At 36.6% G+C, this 25,300-nt stretch overlaps 4 protein-coding genes across 5 annotated transcripts; 2 read left to right on the top strand and 2 right to left on the bottom strand.

The window, feature by feature from the left end:
- Positions 1–1,818: 1,818 nt before the first annotated feature.
- On the bottom strand, positions 1,819–4,994 carry LOC131783426 (uncharacterized protein NKAPD1). The gene is made up of 5 exons (XM_059100180.2): positions 4,913–4,994; positions 4,448–4,539; positions 3,771–3,875; positions 3,170–3,274; positions 1,819–2,703 (listed from the first exon to the last, which is right to left on the bottom strand). Exons 1-5 carry the CDS (start codon positions 4,985–4,987, stop codon positions 2,262–2,264), a joined length of 819 nt encoding a protein of 272 aa, XP_058956163.2. The 5' UTR covers positions 4,988–4,994; the 3' UTR covers positions 1,819–2,261.
- Positions 4,995–5,050: 56 nt separating this feature from the next.
- LOC131783375 (5'-3' exonuclease PLD3-like) lies at positions 5,051–9,739 on the top strand. The gene is made up of 6 exons (XM_059100110.2): positions 5,051–5,616; positions 6,265–6,476; positions 6,899–7,043; positions 7,540–7,735; positions 8,364–8,526; positions 9,084–9,739. Exons 1-6 carry the CDS (start codon positions 5,148–5,150, stop codon positions 9,336–9,338), a joined length of 1,440 nt encoding a protein of 479 aa, XP_058956093.2. The 5' UTR covers positions 5,051–5,147; the 3' UTR covers positions 9,339–9,739.
- A 609-nt stretch (positions 9,740–10,348) lies between these two features.
- LOC131783431 (putative uncharacterized protein DDB_G0290521) lies at positions 10,349–15,917 on the top strand. The gene is made up of 4 exons (XM_059100184.2): positions 10,349–10,502; positions 13,426–13,863; positions 14,170–14,266; positions 14,894–15,917. Exons 1-4 carry the CDS (start codon positions 10,427–10,429, stop codon positions 14,901–14,903), a joined length of 621 nt encoding a protein of 206 aa, XP_058956167.2. The 5' UTR covers positions 10,349–10,426; the 3' UTR covers positions 14,904–15,917.
- A 333-nt stretch (positions 15,918–16,250) lies between these two features.
- On the bottom strand, positions 16,251–25,222 carry LOC131783430 (pumilio homolog 3). Of its 2 annotated transcripts, none has more exons than XM_059100183.2 (19): positions 25,188–25,222; positions 24,558–24,928; positions 23,408–23,531; positions 23,100–23,175; positions 22,904–22,997; positions 22,737–22,803; positions 21,783–21,852; positions 21,565–21,669; positions 21,308–21,411; positions 20,673–20,748; positions 20,497–20,595; positions 20,139–20,192; positions 19,600–19,680; positions 19,093–19,235; positions 18,612–18,757; positions 18,214–18,287; positions 17,952–18,039; positions 16,806–16,902; positions 16,251–16,655 (listed from the first exon to the last, which is right to left on the bottom strand). In XM_059100183.2, exons 1-19 carry the CDS (start codon positions 25,211–25,213, stop codon positions 16,529–16,531), a joined length of 2,022 nt encoding a protein of 673 aa, XP_058956166.2. In that variant the 5' UTR covers positions 25,214–25,222; the 3' UTR covers positions 16,251–16,528. The 2 variants fall into 2 exon arrangements, with proteins under 2 accessions (XP_058956166.2, XP_066015390.1); XM_066159293.1 differs by having other exon boundaries at positions 24,618–24,928.
- Between the last annotated feature and the right edge of the window lie 78 nt (positions 25,223–25,300).

Below are 25,300 nucleotides of genomic sequence, written 5' to 3'. Positions count from 1 at the left end.
AAGACTGAAAAAGAAAATTCCAAACAACTCATGACATTCAACCCTAACAACTTGTAAAAAGTTACTGGAAATATATTGTTCAATATATATGTTTTAAATTTAAAGGTGGGAAGTAAAAAGTGTATCAGCACGTGTTATTATAAATCAGCACGTTTTATTAGCTGTGCAAGGTGCATCTTCCGCTCGCGGTTGGCCATCTCTCAGTCTGGAATTAAAAAGAGGATTCCTAGCATTTTTTATTATTTTTTAACCTGCTATTTATTGAAGTTCTTTTCTCAACCAAGACGACAATCAAAACGATAATACTTCAACATAAGGACCTTGTTCAGTGTCGCCCGGACAGGAAGTTTTTATTTTCATAACCTTTCAAACAGACTGTCATAATCAAAAATGGGACAGACACAATACTACGTGAAATCGAGTTGGGTGGGAAAACCGCACAGTTAATGAAGGTTTGCTTGAACCGAACAGGCACGAGTCAAAATCTTGAAGGAAGACTTTAACACGTATGGTGACGAGGATTTTGAACTTTCCTTTATTAGAAGAGAACATAGTTTATCCACAATTAATTCGGCCTCACACTGGTGCGAGGATTATACTGAAATGAAAAACCCTCTTCTCGTTGTGGAGTTAAAGTCGCCATGAAGCGTGAAAAATAGAGTATTAGCCTGCCTGGGAGGGGGCGGATACGCAAATGCTTAACAAAAACAATTTTGTTCCGGTCAATATTCTGCATAAGAAGTCGTGTATGCCCGGCTTATTGCTTCCGGCTCTAAAGATATACAACAAGCTGAACTGCTGCTTGAGAGTTAAGACGGCGCTTTCACGCTGAAATCGCAACAGACGTTTTCCACTCACGCTGCAAACCAGATAACTTTTTTAAGTCCACGCTATATTGATTGGCGGTGGCCAAAAATCTTGAATGAACATGCGCGTCAAAGGATCCAATTATCCCGCCCAAATTCAAAGAGTAGTTACGTCAGCATTTTGAAAAGTTCAGCCCAGTTTCCCGTTTACTGATTCCGTTTACAATATTAGATTAACCCTATTTTTTCTATCATCGTTACTGTTCGTGGACTGAAAGCTTTTCTTCGTGTCATTCTTAACTCTTAACAGTTTTTTTAGTTTGAATACAGTACTCAGTTTCACACGCTTTGTTTTGCCTCACCCATTACACCGATTCTGAACTCGTAATTTGTAGATATCAATCTTACTTAGGTCATATGTCTAACACCGTTGCATTGATTTTACTTAAAGCCATGTCCGTTTTCTGTTAGATTCGTGTATTACTATAAATCATCATATCTCTTAGCTTCTTGCGGATCTAGTTGTTAAAAAGTAATGATATTTTTGGCTTAATGTCAATAAGTTCCCACTTTCCTAAGAATCTTCGCGGGAAATGGGCGCTAGGGCTAATTTGTTTTAGATCGACAATATCAACATTCTTATCGCGTTTTCTCTCTAAGTAATAAATAGATAAATGTACTTTCATTATCACAAAAATAAGTACGGGTATCTAAGTCTGGCTCATTCGTACGTGAGTTGGTTTTCAGATGTAAATTATTAATGAATAATTTTAGCTCCCGCACTGTAGTTTGGAAAGCCATGATAATTAATAGCGACGTTATATAACGTCTCTGAAATATTTGTATATACATGTTATGTAACATTAACAAAAGCTATTTAGAGGAATAGTCAAAAGAAGATAGCCCATGAAGAAGTCAGTGGAATAAATTTGCTTATAGATTGGCTTCCCAAGGCAGAGAGCTTTTCTTTGTTTTATTGTCTTCTTTATGTCATCAAAACAAAAATAATATTCACCCCGGGAGCACTGCACAAACGTGACAACATATACACAAGTCCGAACACTCAAGGAAGTTTATACCACGTACAGTAGTTTTCATTCATGCCTTGCTACCGGAGTTGAAGATACGAAAAAAACGTGACAACACGATACGGAAGTACTGTAAAAACACAAAACAAAACTTGACAGTCGAACAGGACTGAAACCGAAAAAGTTTTTATTTAGTATGCAAAGACACGTTTCTTGAAAAACAGTACGTGTATATTCGATTTTAAAAAAGATCGGTCGGAAGATACATTTTCCCTCTCACAAAACAATCACACATTACGCGGCTGATACTTTTTCTGGAAACGATTGTCGTTAATTGGTCACGCAACTATGTCACGCAATCTTTACTCGTTTTGTTTTTCTAACTCACTTCTTGCACCGCGTTTTTCCCTCAATCCAGTCAAACTGATCAATCATTCTTTTTTCCACGTTTTTCTTCTACTCTTTTCTCTTTGTGTTTATTTCGTTCATATTTTTCCCGTCTGTGTGATCTCGAGTCATGAGAGTCACTTTCAGTGTTACTTTTATAATATCTGTCTTTTTCAAGTTTCCATTTTCTTCGAGTTTTTGACCTGTGTTTGTGATGCACCTTTTTATTCTGTTCTCTCATCTCTTCACTTAAACTTATCCCGGAATTTTCTCCATCTGATGGCCTTTTTCTCTTCTTTTTACGATCTTTTTGCTGTTTTCTTCTCAAACTATGTTCATTGCTTCTAGCCTTACTAGTCCTTTGCCGTTTTCTTTGCAGTTCATCACTATTTTCACTTTCTTTATTTGATACATCTGAATCCAAGTCACTTTCTTTCTCTTCTCTCTTTCTCTTCTTGTGTTTTTTGCTCTTTGAGTCAACTCTGCAATTCAAAAAGTTTTCTTTCAGCAATGGGATCATGACGAAGATCTAACTCCAGCCTCTGTCCCAACCTTTGCCCTCTTTGCCACTGCACAAACTCACTTTTCACCGCTGGATTCAGTATATAATGCAACTTTAGAAGAACTATATATCCATAGGGATATAGGCGTTTTTGACATTACATTGAATAAGTTCAAAAAAGCAGAGAATTTCATAAAACTTAGGCCCTTTGCAGTACTTTTTTTCCTTTTTCCTCCTACTTTTTGTAGATATTTTATTTTTCTCACTAAAGGGTTCTTTGTTAACATCCTCCGTATAAAGTTCTTTATAACCATTAAGCCCCTATCTGTGAGCAAATAATTGTAATTTTTTTCATACAATAATCTTAAATGCTCACTTAAATTGAGTTTTCCAACTAGATCAAATGAGTTATTCCCTCAGTAAGAAAACAAACTATATTCACATACTTATGTTTTTTCCTTTTCTTCCCATCAAAATTTTGAGCTTTTTTCTTATTATCTCCATTCTCAAACTCCTCTGGATAGAGTTCTTTGTAACCCTCATGACCCCATCTGGTAATAAAATATAACAGCTTAGTTAAAGAATAAAACAAAATCATACACCTTTATGTTAATAATTCATCTTTTAGAAGTGATTTACACAAAAATGTGTTCTACATTTTCAATAATTCATCCATTTCATTACCAAAATGACTAGACAAATTTATCATCTGGAAGATTTTATCTTGATTTAACATCAACAAAACAAAATGTACGAAGCATCTACAAGAAAGAATTTAGACACAAGGAGTAAAACTATCTAATTTCTTTTTACAGTATCCCCCTGTATCAACAATAAGGTCACATGAATAAAGGAAATGATCACTGACTAAAGAAGCTCTTGATTATTAGACAAATTCTCCTTGTCAGCATCATAGGATATGTATGAAGAGTAGTATGAAGAATATGCTTGCTGATGTTTGCATGCAAAAGGTTAACAGAGGTACACATGTGTAAATGGCAGTAAGTTAATTTTAATATTGTCCTGATGAACTTCAGCCAAACAAACCTTTGAGAATCATTTGCTTCAAAATCAAAGAGTTGTTGTGTCCAATAACTACTTCTGGGTGGTAATGTAGTGTCGTCATCATCACATCTCATCTGCCCTTTGTACCTTGGGGCAGAAAAATGATAAAAACTCAAACTCTGGCTCCCCTAGGCATTCCATAAAAAAATAAAACAGCCTTAAAATGGTAACAGTAGAATAGTAGTAGTAACAGTGAAAGGAAGTAAGGAAATGACGAACTGACTTAAAAAAAGGTAAGGACAAAGAGGATCCTTAAATACCAAACCTTCCATTTTCACTGGAGTTTCATAAAATAAAATAAAAATAAGAATTAAAGGTTACTCTCTATCCAGATTTAGGCTCATTCCATTATGTTTTTAATAGTTTGGTAATCAATCTAGCATAAAATGTGCTTGCACATCTCTTCCACAACCAAGATCTTATTAGTAATTGTTTATGGTGTTTGCTGTATATAATTCTTAGAATGTAAGTTTGGGTTATTTGGTATCAGATCTAATTATAATCATCTAATTGATATTTTTAAATCTCATCACTTGTCTGCTTGATATTGTATAGATATTGTGAGGAGAAATTATTTCCTAGCCACTCTCGGGAGTTAAAGGGATGTGCACACAATATGGTATGTGATTACATTATACAAGCTTGTGTTTAGTTCATACCGTTTAGAGTCATTTGACAATGGAGCATTGCTCCCCTTAATTTTACTGTTCATCAGCTCATACTGCTTCCACATTTCACTTTCCTCTTGAATCTTAGTAATGAAAAAATAACCAAATAGTTACGAATTTATAATACAAAAAGGGAAAGATCAACAGTAAAACTGGATTGAACAACATACGTAAAATGAACTTGATGCTTATACGGCGCACAAACCAGTATTTTTCCCTCGACTAATATCATTATGGCAAGAATATAATCTTAACCAATAACTGAAAAAAGAAAGAGATGGTGAACTTGCTACACCAGGACCAGATAAAAACTTGTGGAGTTTCCAAACAACACACAAGATCTCGTTAACGACGATAACTTAACTTGACAACAAACGCAGTTGTCTTACTTTTTATCAGAATTTTTGAATAAAACTTTCACCTTATCTAATTCACATCAGGATATTATATCCTTACCTTATTGTGAGCATCAGTGTGTCGAATAACGTTCTTCAAAAGGCCCTTGTCTATAACCTTACGCTGGACTGCCATCTTGGAAATTACATGGATCAGACAATTGGCCTGGTCACAAAGCTCTAACGAGGGTTCCCTTTCAAGCGTGTCTAATGAGAGGTTATTTGACGTACGCAGTTGATACTTTATACTGGTTTATAACTCACTTATTAGGTAATGTCCCAGATTTAATTTTCAAATGGCTAGAGGAGACTCGTATATGTTGATGAGGGAGGAGACCAATCCAAACATGTTTGTGGTGCAATCGAAACAAGCTCGTGCGCCAATAGCGTCGATGGAACGAACAAGAAAACTCTTGATTGCATTCGTTATTGTCATGGCAATTCTAATTATCTTCCTGGTGGTTGTGCTAGAGCACATTATCAAGAGCTCAAACGCAAAAACTGAGCAAACAACTGGGCCATTCAGCAGCAATTGCACGATAACTTTAGTGGAAAGCATTCCTGAAAATGTCACATTCTCAGCAGGATCGGTTCAGAATCCAAGCATCTATGATGGCTGGATGAATCTCCTAGACATCGCAGAGGAGCGGATCGACATAGCATCGTTTTATTGGACATTACAAGGAAGCGATACGAAAACCACAGATTACAGTACCGAAGAAGGAGAGACTGTGTTCAAGAAGTTACAGGATGTTGCTAAAGCAGGTAGAGATACTTCTTGTGTGAACAAAAGGCGCATGTTATCGAATGCTGAGAAGGTAGCATATGCGTGATTTTTGAGGAAGACCACCTACTGCAAAGTGCCATGGGGGAGTCCCGGAGTAACACTTGTTTTAGAGAAAAGACTAAACCCTACAAAACTATTACACATTGGGCACCACCTCTGGTTTCATTTACTCACTAAGGAACAAGCACAAAGTGCAAGGGACTTGAGATTAGTGTGAGGCCTAAGGGGCAATGCTCCCTTCCTCCTCAGTGCCCCTCACTGGATTTTTAGCAGAGAGACTCTTTCTATTATTGTAAATTTTTTTGCAACAAACAATCACACTAGTTTGATGTAAACTTTTTATTCTTCCAACTCACCAGCAATTCTGATCTCACAATCAATAATCCTAAATCACCTATCATGAACCTATCAACAAGCTTGCTGTAACACTTAGGTCATGACAGTATGTTTTCCCATTTAAGGCCAAATGTAATGGGAGTGGCCTTCACATGCAAGTGAGGTACAGAACACCTGGCGTGGTACTCAATTCTTGTTAAGTATAATTGATCTACTAATATTTAGCACCAAGTTAAAGACAAAACTTTGATATTCTGTTTTTTTATTCTACCTCTTGTTTTGCCTTCAAGGTGTTAAAATCCGAATTGTACAGACACCTCCTACTGATGCCTTCCCTCAGATAGACACAAATATCCTTTCCAAGGAAGGACTTGCAGATGTACGATCATTAAACATAACACGTCTGGTTGGCAGTGGAATCTTGCACACTAAGATGTGGCTTGTTGATGGTAAACACTTTTATGTTGGCAGTGCAAATCAGGACTGGAGAGCACTCACACAGGTACAGCTCAGTGAATACTTTTAATCTGAGTAAGAATTGTTTTTCAAGGATTTTTTTCTCTCTGAAGTTTATCAGAGTAATACTGAGAAAGCCCTTGCTTATTCACATGTAGGTAAAGAAAGGTGATTTTTTCATCACAAAGGTTTCCATATTTTAACAACAACATGTACCTTTCCCTTTCCTTTCACTTCTTCCCCCCCCCCCCCCCATCTCCCCCTCATTCCACCCCACCCTTTAACTAAAACTTGAAGGCTTCAGGTTGGGCTTCTACTGGAGAGTGAGTCTCCAGTTTTTATGTGTGATCCATTTTCCTGTCCACTTTTTATCACTTTTTTGTATGGCAGGTTTCTGTGTCACATTTCAATGTCATTTCATTGTTTTAGACTTGAAGCTGACCATACTTCAGTTCTGTCAATGTTTAGGTGCAAGAGCTTGGCCTTATCACCTACAACTGCAGCCTCATGGCAAATGATATGAGCAAAATATTTGAGGTATACTGGGACCTAGCACAAGACACAAAGATCCCAAATCCTTGGCCAAAAAAGTACCAAACAACCATTAATGCTGGTAAGTGCCCAGACCACTAACCTAACCCACTTTTTAACTTACGCACAAGAATTTGGGCAGTCCCATTGTAGTTAGATTCTAATATCTGGAGACCAAAATATCCTATTGAGATATGACTGCTGATGTGATATTTGATATATTAAAGCTTGAAACCCTGCAGGGGTATGTTCCTTAGGTTTGGTGTTAGAGATTCTTAACCATTTGACCAATAAGAGTGATTAGCATCTAATTTCTCCTTCTAATATCACCCCTGAATTAAAAAATTGTGATCAAGACAATAAAAGAAAGATCACCTCAGCACCCTAGGAAATGTATAGAGAACAGTGGGGAGAATATGCATTCTGATGTTAGGGTGTTAAGGTGTATTGTTTGCAGGGTAATTGCTAGGCAGCTTCTGTACGAGAGTTGAAGTGCTGACATGGTTTGACTCTATCAGAGAGAATCCAACACTGTTCAGTTTTAATTTTTCCACACAATTTTTTCATTCTTTTTACAGATTCTCCGGCTCAAATAAAATTCAATGGTTCCAATGCAGCTTCAGTATATTTGTCTTCTTCTCCATCCAAGTTTTGTCCACCTGGTCGTACTGATGATTTGTCAGCCATAATACGAGTTATTGACAGTGCCACAAAGTTTGTTTTTGTTTCTGTGATGGATTATTTTCCAACAACTTTGTATACACGTCAAAGAACGTGAGTTCATTTTTTTTCCCTCTTAATCAACCATGTTTGTAATGTTTCACTGTACTCTAGTTCCCAGGCCTTGGTTGTTCGCGGGATGGATAACGCTATCCTTTGGATAAATCGATATCTATTGAATAGGGTAATACCTACGGATAACAGTTATCCGCCTGATAGCGATTTATCCGTGGATAGCGTTATCATCCTTTGAACAACTTGGCGTAGGAGTTTATTTTTTAATGCGAATTAGTTCTCAAGATTTTAGAGAGCATCAATCCCGTAAAGTTCAGGGCTTATTTTTCTCCTTTTGGCTGCCAAATTAGCCAAATGGTTCCTAGGGCAAGATAATAAAAACTGGGCAATTCTCGCACTAGATTGAGCTTATTCTCATATTCATATTTTACCTTCAGTAAACACATGGTACCTTTAAAAATCATCAAGAGCTAACTTTTTGTGATATTGCATTTGAAATGTGAGACGGAGTTAAGTGATCCTAAGAAGAAACGAGAGACACGGTTTCGTTCGGCGGCAGCGTAAAAATTCAAACTCCATATCCACGGTTGATAACAACTTGAGCACTGATTAAGAAAGACGGATTCACTTGAAATCGTTGACATTAAAAAAATATATTCTTCATTAGTTATTGGCCAGTTATAGATGACGCTTTAAGACGAGCAGCATTTGATCGTAAAGTACATGTGCGACTGATGGCCAGCCTATGGAATCACACACGATCTGATATGAAAAACTACCTTCGATCCCTGGCTGCTTTGAACTATGCTAATGGTGCTTATGTCCAAGTGGTAAGTGCAGTATCAGGTAATAACTGATTTTTTTCCTCGTTTCTTAAAGACATTTCTGTGGTATCTGGTTATAAATAACTCCCCTGGTACATACCTTTTACTGACCACGTTTTCTTACTCCGTACTGTGAGTTACGGACTTGATTTTTTCCACTCGCATTCATTCATGCCCAAAGCGCGAAGCGCACAGGTCACGAATTCGAGTGAGAAAAACGATGTTCTGTAACTTAAAGTGCGAACCGATAAAACAAGGTTAGTAAAATGTTCATTATGTCTCTGGGTTCGATTAGAGGAGGAAGATTTCAATTGGAAATATTTTTTAATATGGCGGCCGTACTGTGTAATGTGACCAATCAAAGCGCACGTACTGAGAGACAAAGTAAGTCTACTTACACGTTTTCTCACGTTGCTTGTTGACCAATCACAAGTTTTGGGAGAGTGCGGGGGAATAGCGGTTACATTTGCTCTGAGTCTACTGTGGTAACTACTGAAAAATAAGTTCCGCCTTTATGTGTCAAGAACTAGACAATATTTTTCTCTCTACATTTACGTCAACAGAGGCTATACTCTGTGCCTCCTTACACGAAAGAGATCCCTTTCACCCGGGTGAACCACAACAAATACATGGTCACTGAGAGTGTGGCATACATCGGTACGTCCAACTGGTCAGCGGATTACTTTCTGTACACCGGTGGCATCGGTTACGTCATCAACGAAACGGAAAATAGCAGCAATGTGCGTGCGCAGCTGCAAGCTGTGTTTGAGAGGAACTGGTATTCAAATTTTACTACACCAATTTACGACAAGGATTGAATAAGCTCAAAACCCGGTTCTAATGGACAGATAGCTTTATGAGATTTACTCGTGCCATACATATTTACAACATTTGTAGCCCTGCTTGATTAATTTTACTGGGGTTTTATCAACCTAGTTGATTATGTGAATCATACACCGTAAAGAGTTGTCTTCAGCTGTCGTTTGGAGCGTCAGCCTTTCGTCAGAGCCAAGACACATTCCTTAGACACATTCTTGTAAAATGTGAGAACGAGATACATATTTTTCGATTTTTTATAAATGTAGAAATAGCAAAATGTAAATCAAGGTAAGATTATCCCAAGACTCAATGAACTCTCTTTACGTCCGCGTTAGGTAAGATATTGTATTTTAGTGAACGTAATTGAATTGTAATAAAGTAAAATTCTTTGTTGATTTGACATGAGAATTCTCATCAGACATAGTTTAACGATTTGATGTACACAATTCAAACCGTGGGCTCAGTTTTACAATGCAAAGGTTACGGTGACCCTCGCATCAAACATCATTACTGTGATAACCTTTATCTAATACGAAGGCAGAGGTAAACTATTACGAAGTTCAAATGTTCCATATTTTTTACCAAATAGTGACAACTAAACACCGCAGATTAATTAACTCTTCAGACACTTTCTGCTAACGAGTAAGCCGGATATCACAATCTTCCGTAATGACGCTCGCTCTTGCTTGTTGCTCTGTTTTTAGCCGCCTTCGTTTCTCATTTATTAGTCACTCCTCGTAAATAACATTCGTTTACACCCCTTTTACTTTCTTTCACATACCTCAATACAATCCTATCTACTCATTACGGCCGTTAAGATGTAAAGGCCTCTTAGTATTTTCAGATATTCTACTGTTGATCTATAGCCTTGGTATTATTAATACCTTCCCATTTCTAGTTAAACATAGAGCATATTATTCATTACTACCTCATGGGTGCATATCACAAAATAATCAAGGAGAGTAATATTGAGCAGGCAACATCTAACGGCGTCACAATCAATATTTAGCTTTAGACAAGACAATCCTCGTCGATGTGTTTATAACCAAACCCAGCTTAAACGATCAAAGTACAGCAACAGAGCAACATGGCGTGCAGTAGCAGGACAAGAATGATAGCATTTGTCGTTGTGTTCATGATTGTTGGGGTATTTGGTCAGTCCCGTAAGTAAAATAACTTATTCTTATTGCTAAGAATAATGATCTAGCATTAACAGAATAAAAAAAACACGACATTCATGCTTCAGGTAGAAGCCTATGGTACCTTGCTTCGGCGAATATTACAGGAAATTGTCTCAGTATTCATGGATTTTTTAACACTAAAGTAGTCATGAGAAGAGCAATTTGTAGTCAAATCAATTCAAAAGAATTAACGAATTATTAACTGCTTGCAATTGCTTGGGTGTTTTCATTCTCTTGCTATATTTTTTAATCTGGTTTTCTTAATACTAACAATGTGAGTCACAAAAGTGTTTCTTAAAGACATTTTTTTTTTCCAAGACCAAATTTTCCCTTTAACTCACCCACAGCTGAAAAGAATTGACATAGGGCGACTAAGTTGTAAGAAATTCACAACAATTTTAAAGGTGCAAGAGGTGTTTTCATTCCTTTATTTGCCATGATATTGTGATAAACACTTATAAGACTGAGACAATTCTCGCTGTTGCTTGACATAATATCGTAAAAAACACTTCTAAACTGAAGCAGTCTTTTGACGCTCTGCACACGTGCTCAGGGCCACACCCATGACCAGTTGCTGGACCTTTAAACGAGTGCTTCTGGATTTTCGTTCCTCGGCTCTAACCAGCTAATCCAACGTAACTACAACAGAATCCGTATTCTAATATCATTATGCTATTTAGAGAAACTCTTTATCCTTTCCTTGTGGTCTCGTTACGTTAACATCAGGCGCAATACAGAATATAGTTTATTTATTCGAGCGGAAACTTTGATTTCAGAAGAAATGACAAGAGTAAATTCTGATTATCTGATCTTGCATCGAAAAGGAAAAAATGGAAGCACTTTCCCATCTTTCTTAAGAGTTATGAATTTACATATTATCATGATAATAAATATAAAAGATCATCCGCAGAAATATTGTATTCTAGATCAAAATGAATTACTTAGATTAACAACGTGAAAATTAACAATACTGGCAAAATGTTGGCGTCTATTCTGCAATTTTGCAATCATAACAAAATACAATATCACCAGATCGCGATAACGTTGAAATATTACACTGATAATGTTCAAAGTAATATAGAAAGGATGAAAACTCTAATCGTTTTAAAATTTCTGAACACTTTAAAATCAAGGATATTTTAAGAAACCGTCGTGGGTCAATACATTCAAGCTCTATTTAATCATTTTGAAATTTTCTGTATTACCCATTGCGTATTATATCGTGACTAACTTATTTATTAGATAAAGTGTTGATAGTTGAACCTCTTCGTGACATGACAACATCAAGTGCCATCTGTCATACTCTACAAAACTTTATCAAATATATGATCATTAGCTGCTTCTCTCTTTCAAAGTTTATTAATTTTTACCGGCATTTAATGAAGTTCCGCTCATACCTTTTAATTACACATAATTGGAACCACCCCAATGTCGAAAGCTAAAATTTATAAAAATGAGAGCAACGCTATACTGGAAACATTTTCGAAATAAGTACTTCTTACTGAGAATTGGTATCCAGCAACTGGATTCTGGTACCTCGCTAAGGAATATCTTAGGGGTACAGATAGCAAGCCGTCCGTCGTCCAAGTTTAGGGGTAAATCCAGTTCCCACCGGGCATCCAGTTTTATATCTCGCGCCGTTTTGAGATAATCCGGCATGAACTGACATTTAGGGACGTACTCACAAATTACTGAGGAACGCAATAAAATAAAGAGTGAAACTGTAAGCTAAAAATCCGTTGAAAGGTTTCTTCCTCTCGAAACAAAACCGTGAGTTTCTATTTTAGGAGGAGAAATGAGATAAAATCAAACTGGATGGCGTCCCCAACGATTGCCACTTTTATTTCCAAAAGTTATGAGTCAGTGATCGCTAGAATTATCGACTGTTTCACGACATCAAAACTTCATTGTCAGCTCATTTATCGAGTATTTACCCTTTCGCTCCCAAGATCTCACTCGTAATTCTCTTTACTGTCTGCCATACAATTCGTATGATGTTAGTTCGGAGAACTTGGTATTGAATCAACTTATAATCCCCTAATTTATATCTTTCTTTATTCTCGTCACTTGTGTACTTGTTATTGTAATGATATTGCGAGGAGAAATTCTATCTTGGTCATTCATGAAGTTAAAGGGTTAGGGCTAGTTAAAATTTTAGGATTTTATCCAATAACACGATAACATGGCGATTTCGAACTTCTCACAGAAGGGCTGTGAACTTGTCTTTGGTCGGAAGATGACAATTAGTGAGGCTTCTTGCTGATATCATTGTTCGATCACGATACTAAAACGTCACCCTACTTGAAGCTTTAATAGATTAAAAGGCAATCAAGGCCTTTTTGGAAATTTGCTGATATAAATCTAAATTGCTTAAAGAGACTTTAATAGCAAAAAAAATATATATATATGCAGATAATTTGTTGCGAAAGCCTCTAAAGAAGGTCACGATATTGATACATTGAACTTGGCCTAACTGTTCTCTCATTTAAAATATAGGTTTAGATAAATCATTATTATCATTAAAAAAAAAACACTGTGCGTAGTATATGAAAAAGGAAAATGCAAAGATAAATTTGCTCGTCAGTTCTTTCTATCCGGCTTCGGTAAAGTACATATTATGCGCTTCAAGTTAGATTGTTAATTGCAAACATCAACTGACGTCGATCTTAAGACGAATTCGTTTTTCAAAAGCAACAATGAAACAAAAACAACATAACAAATTAATAATAGAGAAAGAAATGACAGGCAATCATCCCTTCCAAGGGCCTCTCTTCGGCTGATTACCCAGATGGTGGAGTAAGCATATTATCAATTTCAAACAAGAGGTTATAAGAAAGTGCGGTGATAGTCTTGTACTCTAAACAAGCCAAATTTAAGTAATTTTAATTTTTTCCCCATCATTTAGCCTCAACATCAGTGGCTCCTACCTCATTAGTAGAAACTGAGTCACCATCACCATCTCCAACACAGGCCGCGATGTCACAATCTCAGTCATCCGCAGTGTCACAGGTCATCCCATCATCAGTTCCAGAGCCCGCAACACCTTCGATGTCACAACCCATGTCACCCCAAGCAGCCACATCCATAATGTCACAAGTGATGTCAGAGTCCATGGTCACATCCACTTTAGAAATTATGTCACCATCTCCATCACAAACCCCGTCACCAACCACGTCACCAACAACATCAGTAACCACGTCACCAACAACATCAGCAACCACGTCACCAACAGCGTCACCAACCATGTCACAACCAAAAGAGCCCCCAACATCACCAACGTCAACTTCTGGAAAGCCAGGAAAAGAGGGAGGCAAAGATGAGGGGAAGGACGTTGAGGAAATTGGTACGTATCCTGCCAGTCCTAGATACTTCGGTACTTCATGTCTCTTTGGCAAAGATAGATATTAGTTTCACCCTGATTTAGCTGGATCAATGTCAGTATCTGAGCAACTGCGCACCTACCCCTCCCCTAGCCCAACATGAACCCTCAATTGTTATCAGTTGACTGTTATTGGATTAGGGGAGGGGTAGGTACGCATTTAGTTCATGTTAACAGGATTGAATATCAGTTATGATCAGTAAGGAGGGGTTGGTAATCTAAACTTCACAGTTTCAGCTCAGGGTTAGAAAATTGTTTTCGTCTTCACAGATCGTAAAGTTATTGTGATTCTGCTGGCCGTAGCTATTGCCGTGGTGTTTCTGGGCATGATGTGCATAACTGTAGCTGTTTGCTGTGTACTCCGGAAGTAAGTCGTTGCAATGTTCTTAGTTATAGCAAATACGTTCTTAAACTACCAAGAAACTGGTTCAGTTCCATAGGTAGGACCTTCTGGTTTTGTTGTATTTGGGGGGATGACAAGTTGTTCCATTAGGAAGAATTTTTAGCTTTTATCGGCAAGGCTTAAGAGACGGGTAGGGGTATGGCACTCGCGTCACACACGATAGGCATCTTAGGGTGTATCAAGTTGCTTTATTATTACAAGTTTTGTATGCTTTTATGAAAAGCGTTTTTTTTTATAATTAGGGGCGGTACTTCGAAAAAGTTTCTTTCCTTGGACACAACCACTTTGCAGATTCTGAGGACTGTCAGTTTTATGCAATAAATTTGATGGCGCTTCGATTAGTTTTTTCATGAAAAAAGGGGCAAGTTCTTCTGAGATAGTTTACTTCGAAAAGTGATGGAACATAGAATCATCCCATCATTCCAGAGGCCAAAGAATGTTCGCGATAAGACTGGACTTCTTATTCTGAATTCTCTAAAGGTGCCACTTCAGATAAAGACCTCTAGGCCCCAAGAGGATCAAGTGAAACATCTTTAAGAATCCTTTCAATTACATGACGTAACACACACTTGCCCCTCTTCTTTTTTACAGGATCAAATGAATCCCAGGATGTCATGGAGGAACATGCGACAAGGCTTCAACAGAGAAGGGCTGAAGTGACTGATCAATCGTTTCCTTTGTTAAATTCTTTTCTCTTCAAACTATCTTTTTACTATCGCTTTAAACGAACATTAAATGTTCCAAAGAGACAAGTCTAGCGAGCTCTGACCATGAGATCACGCATCACTTTTCGTTTTTAATCCTTTTACCACTTTGGGGAAAATGAAACCACCTGGATTGCTTGGTCCCCAGTGCCCTCGTTTTAAGGAGCACTAACGGAGAGGACAAAAATTAGTGGAGGTTTTAGTGGATGTTTACATTAAGTCAGCTCGTTGGTTGATTTATAGTCACTTACAACAGTTCAGATTTTTTTTAGTGTCTTAGATTAAGTATCTTTGAGTTCTTAAAAGTATTTCTGTTACATAGAAATTGGTAAAACAAAAGTTTTTTAAAATGATTTTATGAAGTATCTAACATAACACTGTATAGCTATAAGTTAACTTTACGTCACAAAATCATAGGATAAATAGAGTAACCGTTCCAGTTACCCCCCCTCTCATATACCTCTTTTTCTATAAAACTCCCTTCCCCCTCCTCCCTTATCACAAACTCCAAAATGTCACAATTTTTGGCCATCTGCTTGAGCAAGGTGGCTTTATAGTACAACATATAACTGCAGTCCTAAGTCTGTATTGGCTTTCTTTGTAAGTAACGTCGGTATTTCACCAATGGTACGTTGTTTCTTTGCACAATAATCATTGAATCTGGCTGACAGTTCAAAAGAATAACAACGACCCTGCGAGGGCCCTCAGTAAGTTTCACACAAGCCCCCCTCCAAAATAGAACCCTGTCTGTAAGGGTAAGGAAACTAATTGCTAAAAGCACCCAAAGGGGAAGGGGGTTGGGGGCTTACTAGGATGTGTCTTAGAGTGTTATCGTTTTCAGGAACAACAGTAGCCTTTATGTGATCGTTACTGATTCAGTAAGTTGTAAATTCCGTCGACCTATTTGAATAATAAATTTGACGTTAATGCTTCCAGGCTTATAATAAAAAGAACTGTGTCTCAGAATAGAGTGTCAAGCGCACAAGTGAACGAACATCAGCGAAAAATGAAAGAAAACAACGACTGAAGCACGGTAAAAAAAACTCACGATCGACAAAAACACGATCGATAACTCAACGTAGGAACGAAGAACAAACGACGGATGGCTGATTGCCCAGTAAAACGAAAATGATCGACGTCTGGGGAGAAATTACACAATAATTGTTCATTGCATTGAAGGCAGCTTTACTGCGTTATTCCTGAGACCTTTGGAACATTGTAAATTTTCGAACCGCAGTGTCACGCAGTGTTATAAAATTTTATTTAAACAGGATCATGTGACCTTCAGAGAAGTTCATCTAACAACTGGAATAAAGTTTGATGGTTACCTTTGAGCATGAACTTTAAAAACTCGTCGTAACCTTACGACATTGAGAACTACACTTTGAGAAATCAGTTGTATTAGCTGAATCGTATCTACATGCACTTTTGTACATCCCACTCAGTTTTCCCCCTGAGATAGAGTAAGAGCGGAAGGGGAGGGAAGGGTGGGGATGAGACACGATCAAATCCGTCTTCGATGTCAATTAGCAAGAAGTTTTAACACGATTTGTACGCCTTTGGAATCGTGTTTCTTCAGTTTTGAAACCCGAGGTTGTAGATGTGACTTGACTGTATCTGAAACTCCAGGGACGGAACTCTCAAGTAAACTGCAAGAAAAAGAATCAATGTCTAGAAACTGAATTCAAAATAGTTTTAAAGTACTAGATAATAGGGTGCAAAACTCAAGTAGCAGCCGGTTTAAAGTTGTCACGCAACACATTTCTTAGATGGATTGCGTGACAAACGACAAGCCTCACCTTGCGACCACAAAAGCCCCTCTATTCACCTTACACCAGTCGAGCAACATCCGGGGATCAGTGTTATCAAGCAGCAGTTTACTGAACAACACTTCATCTATATGGCAAGAAAGACGTCATTAATTTATTTAGATTTTGTAAAAGCAATAAATCATCTTAAGAGAAACTGTAACTTTCAAGAAAATGAAAAAGGAAAAGGATAAAACTGTGGAAAAACAGAAAAAACAGAGGGAGAAACGCAAATTGTAACACGTAGAAAACAAATAGGATGGAATGACAGATGGGTAAAGGAACATGCTAAGATCAGGGTTTTCATTAACCCTTTAACCCTCAAGACTTTATTTATTTAATGGATTCGTACAAGTACAAGTACAGGTGCATAACAGTAGGACATAAGTCCCCTACTTGGTTAATACACCCACACCCAGCCCCGTGAAAAAATATCCCGGAAAGAAATATCCCGAAAAAAGATCCCTTCCCTGATCCGACTAAACTACAAGAGTGACATGCATCTAATTTCTCCTCACAATATCAACCCTGAATCAAACATTATGATCCCAAGAAAACAGGAAATGACCACTAACTAAAGCAGCTCTTGATTGCCAAACAAATTCTCCTAATCAGCTCATTGGGAAATGTATACAGTATAGTGTGAAGAATATTCATACTAATGTTGGGTTAAGAATTGTAATGGCAGAAGAACAGAGTAGAGTAACAGGACAATAATCCCCACATCCGAATGAAATATAGCTAAGGCCAGTAATTGCTTAGAATTCTGCATATTGGCGGAGTATTCTCGGTTCTCCGATTCAAATTTGACATCCTTTAAAACGTGTACAAAAGAATGGCTGTGGCTTGTAAGAGAACGGACGTATAAGAATCACAGGGTGAGTGATTGAATAAACGAAGACAGTCGTGAAAAGTCGAAAAACCTTTCAAGTGCATTTGTACAGTGCGGAACTCATGTCGGGGGTACCTCTCTACCTCTATTAGCAATGATAGTTTAGTTTCCCGAACAAGTCACATATCACAAGTCTTTAAACACAATCGATTTATTCTCATATTTCTTATCAAACTCATGATAACAACGAATACACCTTTAAGCACGAATCTGTCAATCTCCAACACACATACCAACACTTTTACCTTTGTTTTCAGACTGTAGTCTTCCCTTGTCCTGGTTAATAAGCCTCTTCAACGCGAAATGACCAGCAGCACTCTTCACAACATGATCCTTTGCACGGAAGACAATTGCATGTCACAAGTAAACATTGTGTTTCAAATACTGAAAGAATTCACCAGCATCCATAGAAAAGAGTGATCTCCCACAAGGAGGCACCAGAATAGATTGTGACAAACATATAAACCAGAAAGTAAATAAATGATGAAACTCATAGATTCTTCTTACTTCGTCTTCAGTTGAAGGATCAAGATCTCTGTTAGCTAAGTTCACAATAGCCATCATAGCACGCTCCACATCTCCTTGAAAATGAAAAAAAATTTAAATAGTTAATATGTCATCAATTTAATTTAGAACTAAGGTAATACCAATTTGATAGTTTCTAAAATCGGACACTAGTGTCCAAAATTATGAAAAAAAGTTTGGCTATTACACCAGAAGGGGCTAAGATTCAATGAAAATTTCATGATGAAATGGTTATTTCTCCAGTTGCAAGTAGATTGTGTTTGAGCAAAGATAGGTTTGACTAGACAGCTTGACTGGTGCAAGCCAGGAAATTATTTGGAGTCTTAGCTAACCTCTTAAAAAGAGAAAAAATTTAAATTGAAACTATCAGGAAAACCCACCAGCACATTGAAGAAGAGCAGCCAGAACAAGTTGGCAACCTCCTTTATCAAATAACAACTCTTCTGCAATTTTCTCTATCAGGTCTAACAGTGCCGGTGAAATTCCTTCCAAGAGTTCATTTTGCCTCTGATGTGAATCTTTTTTGCTGAAATAATGAAAAATAATGAAAAAAAAAATGTATGAGGAAACAAATAACTGGTCAAAGCCTGACTGATAACCTGAAAAAGTGGATAAATCTGATAAAACATTCAAAGTTTACATTTGTGTGCCTACAGCTGCTTGTTAAAAAAAATCTCTGGTACAAATTCTCTTTGGTACCAAGCAGAAATGAATGGATTTATGTTGTGTTCAGAGGATATCAGCAAGAATAAGAAACTCTTGTTCATAACAAGTCAGAATAAGTGTGGATTTTTATTATCAAGACTTGGACTATTACTGCCAGGTCAGAAATAATCGACGGCAAAACTTGTGGTACTACACCTGTTGGAGTTTCCATCCCCTTTCTTAAGCAACTCCACAGTGGTGGGATGGAAATGGCTGGGGCTCCGTGGACACAGCAGATACATTAACACTTTCCTACCATAAGTGTCCACAGCTAACTCCTGAAGAGATGGTTGAATTTCCTGCCAAGCAAGAAAAACAAAAATATACCATTAAGTCATGATTTTTATTGTCCAGAACTGTTCACATTTAGGTCATTTTAGTTGTTAGACTTCTTGTTTAAATAAATTTTGTGCTCTCAAAGTCTCCAGTCCTAATTCTAACCAATGCCAATGTATTTCTTTGAAGGCTAGTGCTGAGAGGTGAATGCTCAATCCAAACAATCACATCATTTCCATTCACCTATCTGTTTAGAGACAAAATATAACCTTTTTTATCACTTTTCACACACCTGAGTCACTACCTGTTTGACGAAACTGTATGCTAAACTAAAAAATCAGTCACATACATAACCTTGGAGGAAAAACTAAACAGTTTTAATCTCACCGAGAACATAATCTTCTTCACAAGCACTGTGTCATCAACACAGTCAAATAATGCTAACAGTACAAGATGTCCAAATTCTTCCTGTAAATTAAACAGCAACAATCAATATTCAAGTAAGTTTACCATAAATGTAGAATTGTTCTCATGATCAACTGTTCCCACCATATCTTTAAGTCAAATATAGTGACACAACAACACTTCTCATTGCATATATTTATGTTTACACCTCTGAAATCCAAGAGAGACACACAATGGCTGGATAGTATGTTAGATATGGGATGATTAGTAACACTGTGTTGTAATTAAATTTGAGCCATTGTGTAAGAAGTGAAATGACTTGTCTAAGATGTTAGGGAACAAAGCAAATGTAAGATATTGCTTGCTGACCAATCTTTGATGTTAGGGAACCAACTTAAGACCATAAGGGACTGACCTAAGATTTTGGCAGACTAACTCATAAGAAGTACACCATGAGGAAAATTTAAGACCTCCAGATGCATTCATTCAATATTCACATCACAGCATAATACAACTCTTACTTTGCAGATCTTTACATAATAACTTTTGAAGGACTTGACAAGTACTTTACGATCCTTGAAAGAGATACAAGAACAACAAAAAAATCACCTTAAGTCTTTAAATATTGGTGAGGGTTTGTAAAATGAAATAATGTCAAAAGTAATTCTTAACAACTCACTTTATTTCAGGTCTGAAAAACTCAAGTTAAATTTACTATGTAACATGTCATACTTAGAACTCAACCTCTCAGGTATGCTCCTCAGGTTTTTTATAAAGTCAAATAGCTTAATCAAACTATTTTGTTGCTGGTAAACAAGATATTTCAAAAATTAAAGTTACCAGATTTCAACATAAATAAACAACAGAATCTAGACTTACCTTTACAGTCCCATACCACAAACAATGCATACCAACTCTGGCTCCATCATGAGTATGAAGAATGAGAACAACAGAATCTTTGATTAGCTCTATCATTTCCTACAGAAAAGATACAACTATGTATAAGAAGTGAGGCTTCACAATGTACTGGTACGAAAAGAGGATGAAGTACGTACTGATCTTGCATTTTCATCAGCATATGTGAGGTATTCAAGAAGGACTCTGTGAATTATACTATGACCAATGACAGATCTATGGAAAAAAGTAATACAAAATAAATTTATGCTGTTTATCTCTATCCACAGGCAATACAAATCGTATTAAGATATCATTTTCAACTTTGACAGATAATCTTGCAGATTTTCATCCTGTGTTCAAATATATTTACATGAAAATTAAGCAAAACACCAGCTGTTACTTGATGGTACAATGCTTGACATAATCAGAGAGAAAAAAGAAATTTTGTATTAAATCCAGTCAAGTAGAAGTTGGATTTAACCTGTTTGTTTTCGTGCTGTATGTAAAAAGTTTAATACTTAATCTGGCCTGGGTGTACTAAGTCCTTAACCCTTTAACTCCCATGAGTGATCAAGACAGAATTTCTCTTTACAATATCACCACAACATCAAGCACTCAAGTGATGAGAATAAAGAAAAGCATCAACTGGGGGATTATAAATTGACCCAATACCAAGTTCTCACAAATAATATTATAAGATTTCTAAGCCAGCAACAAGGAGTCAGAATTGCTAATGAGATCTAAGTTGTCAAGGGTTCAAGGTTATTAAAGATATTTCATCTTTAAACTTTACCTGTCTATTAGAGGCAGCAACGCATCTTTCATGTACTTGAGGATTCCAGTTTTCCTTGCTGGATCTGATTGCAAAACTTTTTCCAAAGAATTTAGCTCTGATGACTAGAAAGGCAGATGAAAGTTGAGGCAAGCACAGCTACATGATGGTAATTTACTCAAAATTAACTATAAGAATCTGGAGATAACAAAAGATCACTTGGATGGAATTATTTTTTCATTTTTTTACTAATTTTTTTAATGCTAGATTACATGTACCTTGAAAAAAGCAAAGTCAGCTCCATAGAATTCCTGTATAAGATGGGCTTTTTGGGCAGAGTTTGCATAATCACTGTATATAGTTTCTAGAATAGATGATGCCTCCTAAAAATTGATAAAAATTGTCTAAGTTAGCCATACATAGATATAAATATTGATAAATCAAGCTTATGTCATAGAGAGCCTTATCAGTATCATCATTAAAATATTAATCCCACCTTGTGTCTGATAAGTTTGCGAACTTGCCCATAAAAGCACTTGATAATAACATCCCGCTGTTTCTTTGTTCTGATTGAAAAGACCAAAATTTCCCATTATCTTAAATAATAAATTTTTCTCTTCATTTAATTTACTTATAAAACAAGTAAGTTCTAAAGATATTGAAAATGAGATGTTACACTGATTAAAACACCCTCAACAGTTTCCTTTTATGTACTTAAATCCATTAAGTCCCAGAAGTAATTCATATGAAACTTCTCCCTATGATACAAATACATCAATCAACAAAGGGACAATGACAGTACTCAAAATTATCTACTTGAAGTTAAGTTGTCATCTAGATCTAAAATCAAATTCTCATAACTGATTTACTAGGAAATGTGTAGCAGCTGAAGGGGATAATTGACCCTTTAACTCCCATGAAAGATCAAGACAGAATTTCTCCATACAATATCAATACAATATCAAACAGATAAGTGATGAGAATAAAGAAAAATATCAATTTGCAAATAATTAGTTGATCCAACACTAAATTTTCTGAGCTAAAGTTATAAGCATTGTATAGTTGACAGTAAGGAGAATTACAAATTTTATCTGGGAGTTAAAGGGTTAATAATCAGATCTTGGAAGTTAAAGAGTTAATCATATAAAAGGGTATGAATGTTGAGAGTTAATCATTTCAAGCCACAAAAACCAGAGTGTCTTTTCCAATAGAATCTATCAAAGGTAGTGTCTATGATTGTGGACCGTGGAAAACATTTGCTTATTAAAATTAGGGATTTCTCAAAATGATGGAACAGAAATCAGACAACAACACTGTTTTACTTTCAGTTTACTGTCTATATTCAGACTGAACTAAGAATATGAAAATGAAAAACCTCTGTCCAGTTAGCTAAATTACACCATTAACAAAAGTACCAAGTTCAGTTAAAGAATGCTGATAAGGTACTTACCCATAAATTAACAATTTTTTGATGAAGAACTTGGAATATTTTGACTTGATAAGTTCTCCAAAATCACCTTTAACACAAAAATTCAGACATGACTTGAGCTGGTTATGAAATCATTTTTGATTGAAACAAATTTTTAGTTTTAATATTTTTCCAAGAAAATGAATTACCTTTAAATTGCTCAAACAACTTCTGTCTTTGCTCTACAGTACCAAACTTAACACAAGCCTGAATCACACGCCCTGTATCATGTTTGAAAATTACCTGGAATTACAGTTAAGTAGAGAGAGGGGAAAATAAATTACTAAACATATTTTGAAATAAAATTGCTTAAAGTTTAATTTATCCCTAAATTCTTGTACTCACATCATGAGTATGACCAGCAATTAGACTCAGTATCTTCTCAACCAATTCTGCCTTCTCTGCCTTAGAGCACTTTTTTCTGAAAAACAGATAAAATAAAAAAATATCAATCACTGTGGCATCAATTTTTCCTCCTAATAAGTATAATAGTTGAGGTGAGAAAAGTCATAAAAGACATCTGGATCCACATTTTATTTTTTAAGAGTTGAATTCATACTAGGACCAGTGCACAACCCTATTTCACTAGGAAAAATTGGAATGGAAATTTGCTGCATTATATTTGCAGCCTTACAACTTTCAAGCTAACACACCTTCTAATAGTCTCATAGAGTTTTTTAAGATCGTGAACCAGATCATAGTTTTCATCTTGTTGGCGGCGAAAGTCTTTTCTTTCTTTTTTCTTCATTTGCCAGATATTGGGCTTCTCATCAGATTCTACAAGATTAAGTGGAGACACCCAAGTTTACAATTTATTGAAAACATACTTTGTGAACTCAAGTACATGTAATAGACTTCCACAAGGAGCTTCCACTATTGGCAGTCAGCTCCTAAATGGAGACTGTTCCCATGACTGGTAAATCCTGGCAACTCAGCCATAAGCCTCCACACAGGAAAGGGAAACAGACACCTGTCGCACTGAATAAACAGCGGAAAGAGAGAGGAAAGGGGTGGAGAAACTGCCTGAATGATAAACTGCCACTCCAAACAATACTGAAAGTTTGCACTCAAAGCACTTGCAAGAAACTCTCAAACAAAGAGCACATAGAATTCCCTTGCATGTGCATATAAAAAAAACCATGGACTTCCAGAGAGTGCTAAAGCTCTTTGTTGTTAACTCTGTCAAAGTGCATTTCACTGTGTGAAAAAGAAGAAGACAGTACCAAAAGAGAAGAACAACTTCATGACTCTCATTTTAATATTCTCATGCTGACATTGCCTCAGAAGAGAAATCAAGCTGCACAGTCTACCTAACAGCACTACATTATAAAGTTAAGAATACAGTTCAAAATGACTAAAATGAAACATGCATGATTCCCTGTTACTCTGAGTTTCCTGCTCATGCACTTTCATTAAATCTGTCTGATGAGTGCGTAAGCACGAAACTCAGAGTAACAGGGAATCATGCGTGTTTCATTTTAGTCACTTGAACTGTATTTCATTCTACACTCATGTGTATTGAGCACTTTCCAACAGCATTTACTACTATTTCCCACAATTAAAGTTCAGAATATATATTCTCCATACTGTTCTCTCTACACTTCCTAAGGTTTTGACAAGGAGAATTTATCTTACAATCAAGAGCTACTTCAGTTGGTGATCATTTCCTTTATTCTCGTGACCTAATTGTTTGATTCAGAAGTGATATCAAAAGAAGAAATAAGATACTGATACCAGTTACTCTTTAAGGGAGTTCAAGGGTTAATTTACAGAATACAGAGAATCACGACACGATATACTCACCATTCTTATTTTCCCAAGAACTGGAAAAATTTTTCTTTTTCCCGAAGTCAGATCCCTTACCATCACTTAACTTTCGTTTCATGGCTTTATCACCAACAAAGTTTCCTTTCACATAACTGTTCCGTGATCCTTTGCCATTAACTGAAAAACGTTTATCATTGTTGTCATATCGTCTATATCCTTTTTTGCCATCTTGACTTCCTATTTCACCCTTCCACTTCTTTCTGTAACCATCTGCATTTGTGTCGTTTGCTTTCCGTTTTTGTCCAGGAGAATTCTCTCCTCTAAAATCCTTGGAAAACTTTTTTGGCTTAAATTTCCGTTTAGCATCATCACCCTTCCCTTTGAACTTCTTCTTGAAGTTCCTTGACCTGGTGAAATAAAAGTAAAGAGAGTGAGTCAATTGTAACGGAAAAAAATGTTCACTTGTCTTTTCGCAGAGCGTTTTGCACAGCGTTCATTTGAAACAGACGAGGAAAAAAGTCCTCAATACAAAGAGTGTCCCCCTGGGTAAAACAAAAAACAACAGCCTTTTAACTCTCGTGATATTTTTTTAATCTAGGAGTATTATACAGAGAACAAAAAACAACTGTACTCCGAGTTTTTAAGGAAAAATTGTCCACACAATACCTCTTCTGATTTTCAGCGTCCGCCATTTTAAAACACACACGTGCAAATATTAGAGCCAACTGTGACTTGGTCAGCGTAATGTTTTTGGTTCCCAGTCTACCATTTTTTTTTCG

This window comes from Pocillopora verrucosa, chromosome 12, assembly GCF_036669915.1.
Source record: "Pocillopora verrucosa isolate sample1 chromosome 12, ASM3666991v2, whole genome shotgun sequence".
NCBI classification, from domain to species: domain Eukaryota; kingdom Metazoa; phylum Cnidaria; class Anthozoa; order Scleractinia; family Pocilloporidae; genus Pocillopora; species Pocillopora verrucosa.
Note: the sequence above shows the minus strand (reverse complement) of the source record. Positions and strands in the feature narration are given on the sequence as shown.

Excerpts from the sequence above, each read along its gene's own strand:
- LOC131783426 (XM_059100180.2), bottom strand. The coding sequence starts at position 4,987 with ATGGCAGTCCAGCGTAAGGTTATAGACAAGGGCCTTTTGAAGAACGTT. Across the intron at positions 3,876-4,447 it reads TTGTCAAATGACTCTAAACG|GTACAAAGGGCAGATGAGAT; the intron begins GTATGAACTAAA and ends TTCTGCCCCAAG. Across the intron at positions 3,275-3,770 it reads GAAGCAAATGATTCTCAAAG|ATGGGGTCATGAGGGTTACA; the intron begins GTTTGTTTGGCT and ends TTTTATTACCAG.
- LOC131783375 (XM_059100110.2), top strand. The coding sequence starts at position 5,148 with ATGGCTAGAGGAGACTCGTATATGTTGATGAGGGAGGAGACCAATCCA. Across the intron at positions 5,617-6,264 it reads ACAGGATGTTGCTAAAGCAG|GTGTTAAAATCCGAATTGTA; the intron begins GTAGAGATACTT and ends TTTGCCTTCAAG. Across the intron at positions 8,527-9,083 it reads ATGGTGCTTATGTCCAAGTG|AGGCTATACTCTGTGCCTCC; the intron begins GTAAGTGCAGTA and ends TTACGTCAACAG.
- LOC131783431 (XM_059100184.2), top strand. The coding sequence starts at position 10,427 with ATGGCGTGCAGTAGCAGGACAAGAATGATAGCATTTGTCGTTGTGTTC. Across the intron at positions 10,503-13,425 it reads TGGGGTATTTGGTCAGTCCC|CCTCAACATCAGTGGCTCCT; the intron begins GTAAGTAAAATA and ends CCCATCATTTAG. Across the intron at positions 13,864-14,169 it reads GAAGGACGTTGAGGAAATTG|ATCGTAAAGTTATTGTGATT; the intron begins GTACGTATCCTG and ends TCGTCTTCACAG.
- LOC131783430 (XM_059100183.2), bottom strand. The coding sequence starts at position 25,213 with ATGGCGGACGCTGAAAATCAGAAGAG. Across the intron at positions 23,532-24,557 it reads TTCTTGGGAAAATAAGAATG|AATCTGATGAGAAGCCCAAT; the intron begins GTGAGTATATCG and ends TTAATCTTGTAG. Across the intron at positions 21,853-22,736 it reads AAAAAATTGTTAATTTATGG|AACAAAGAAACAGCGGGATG; the intron begins GTAAGTACCTTA and ends CTTTTCAATCAG.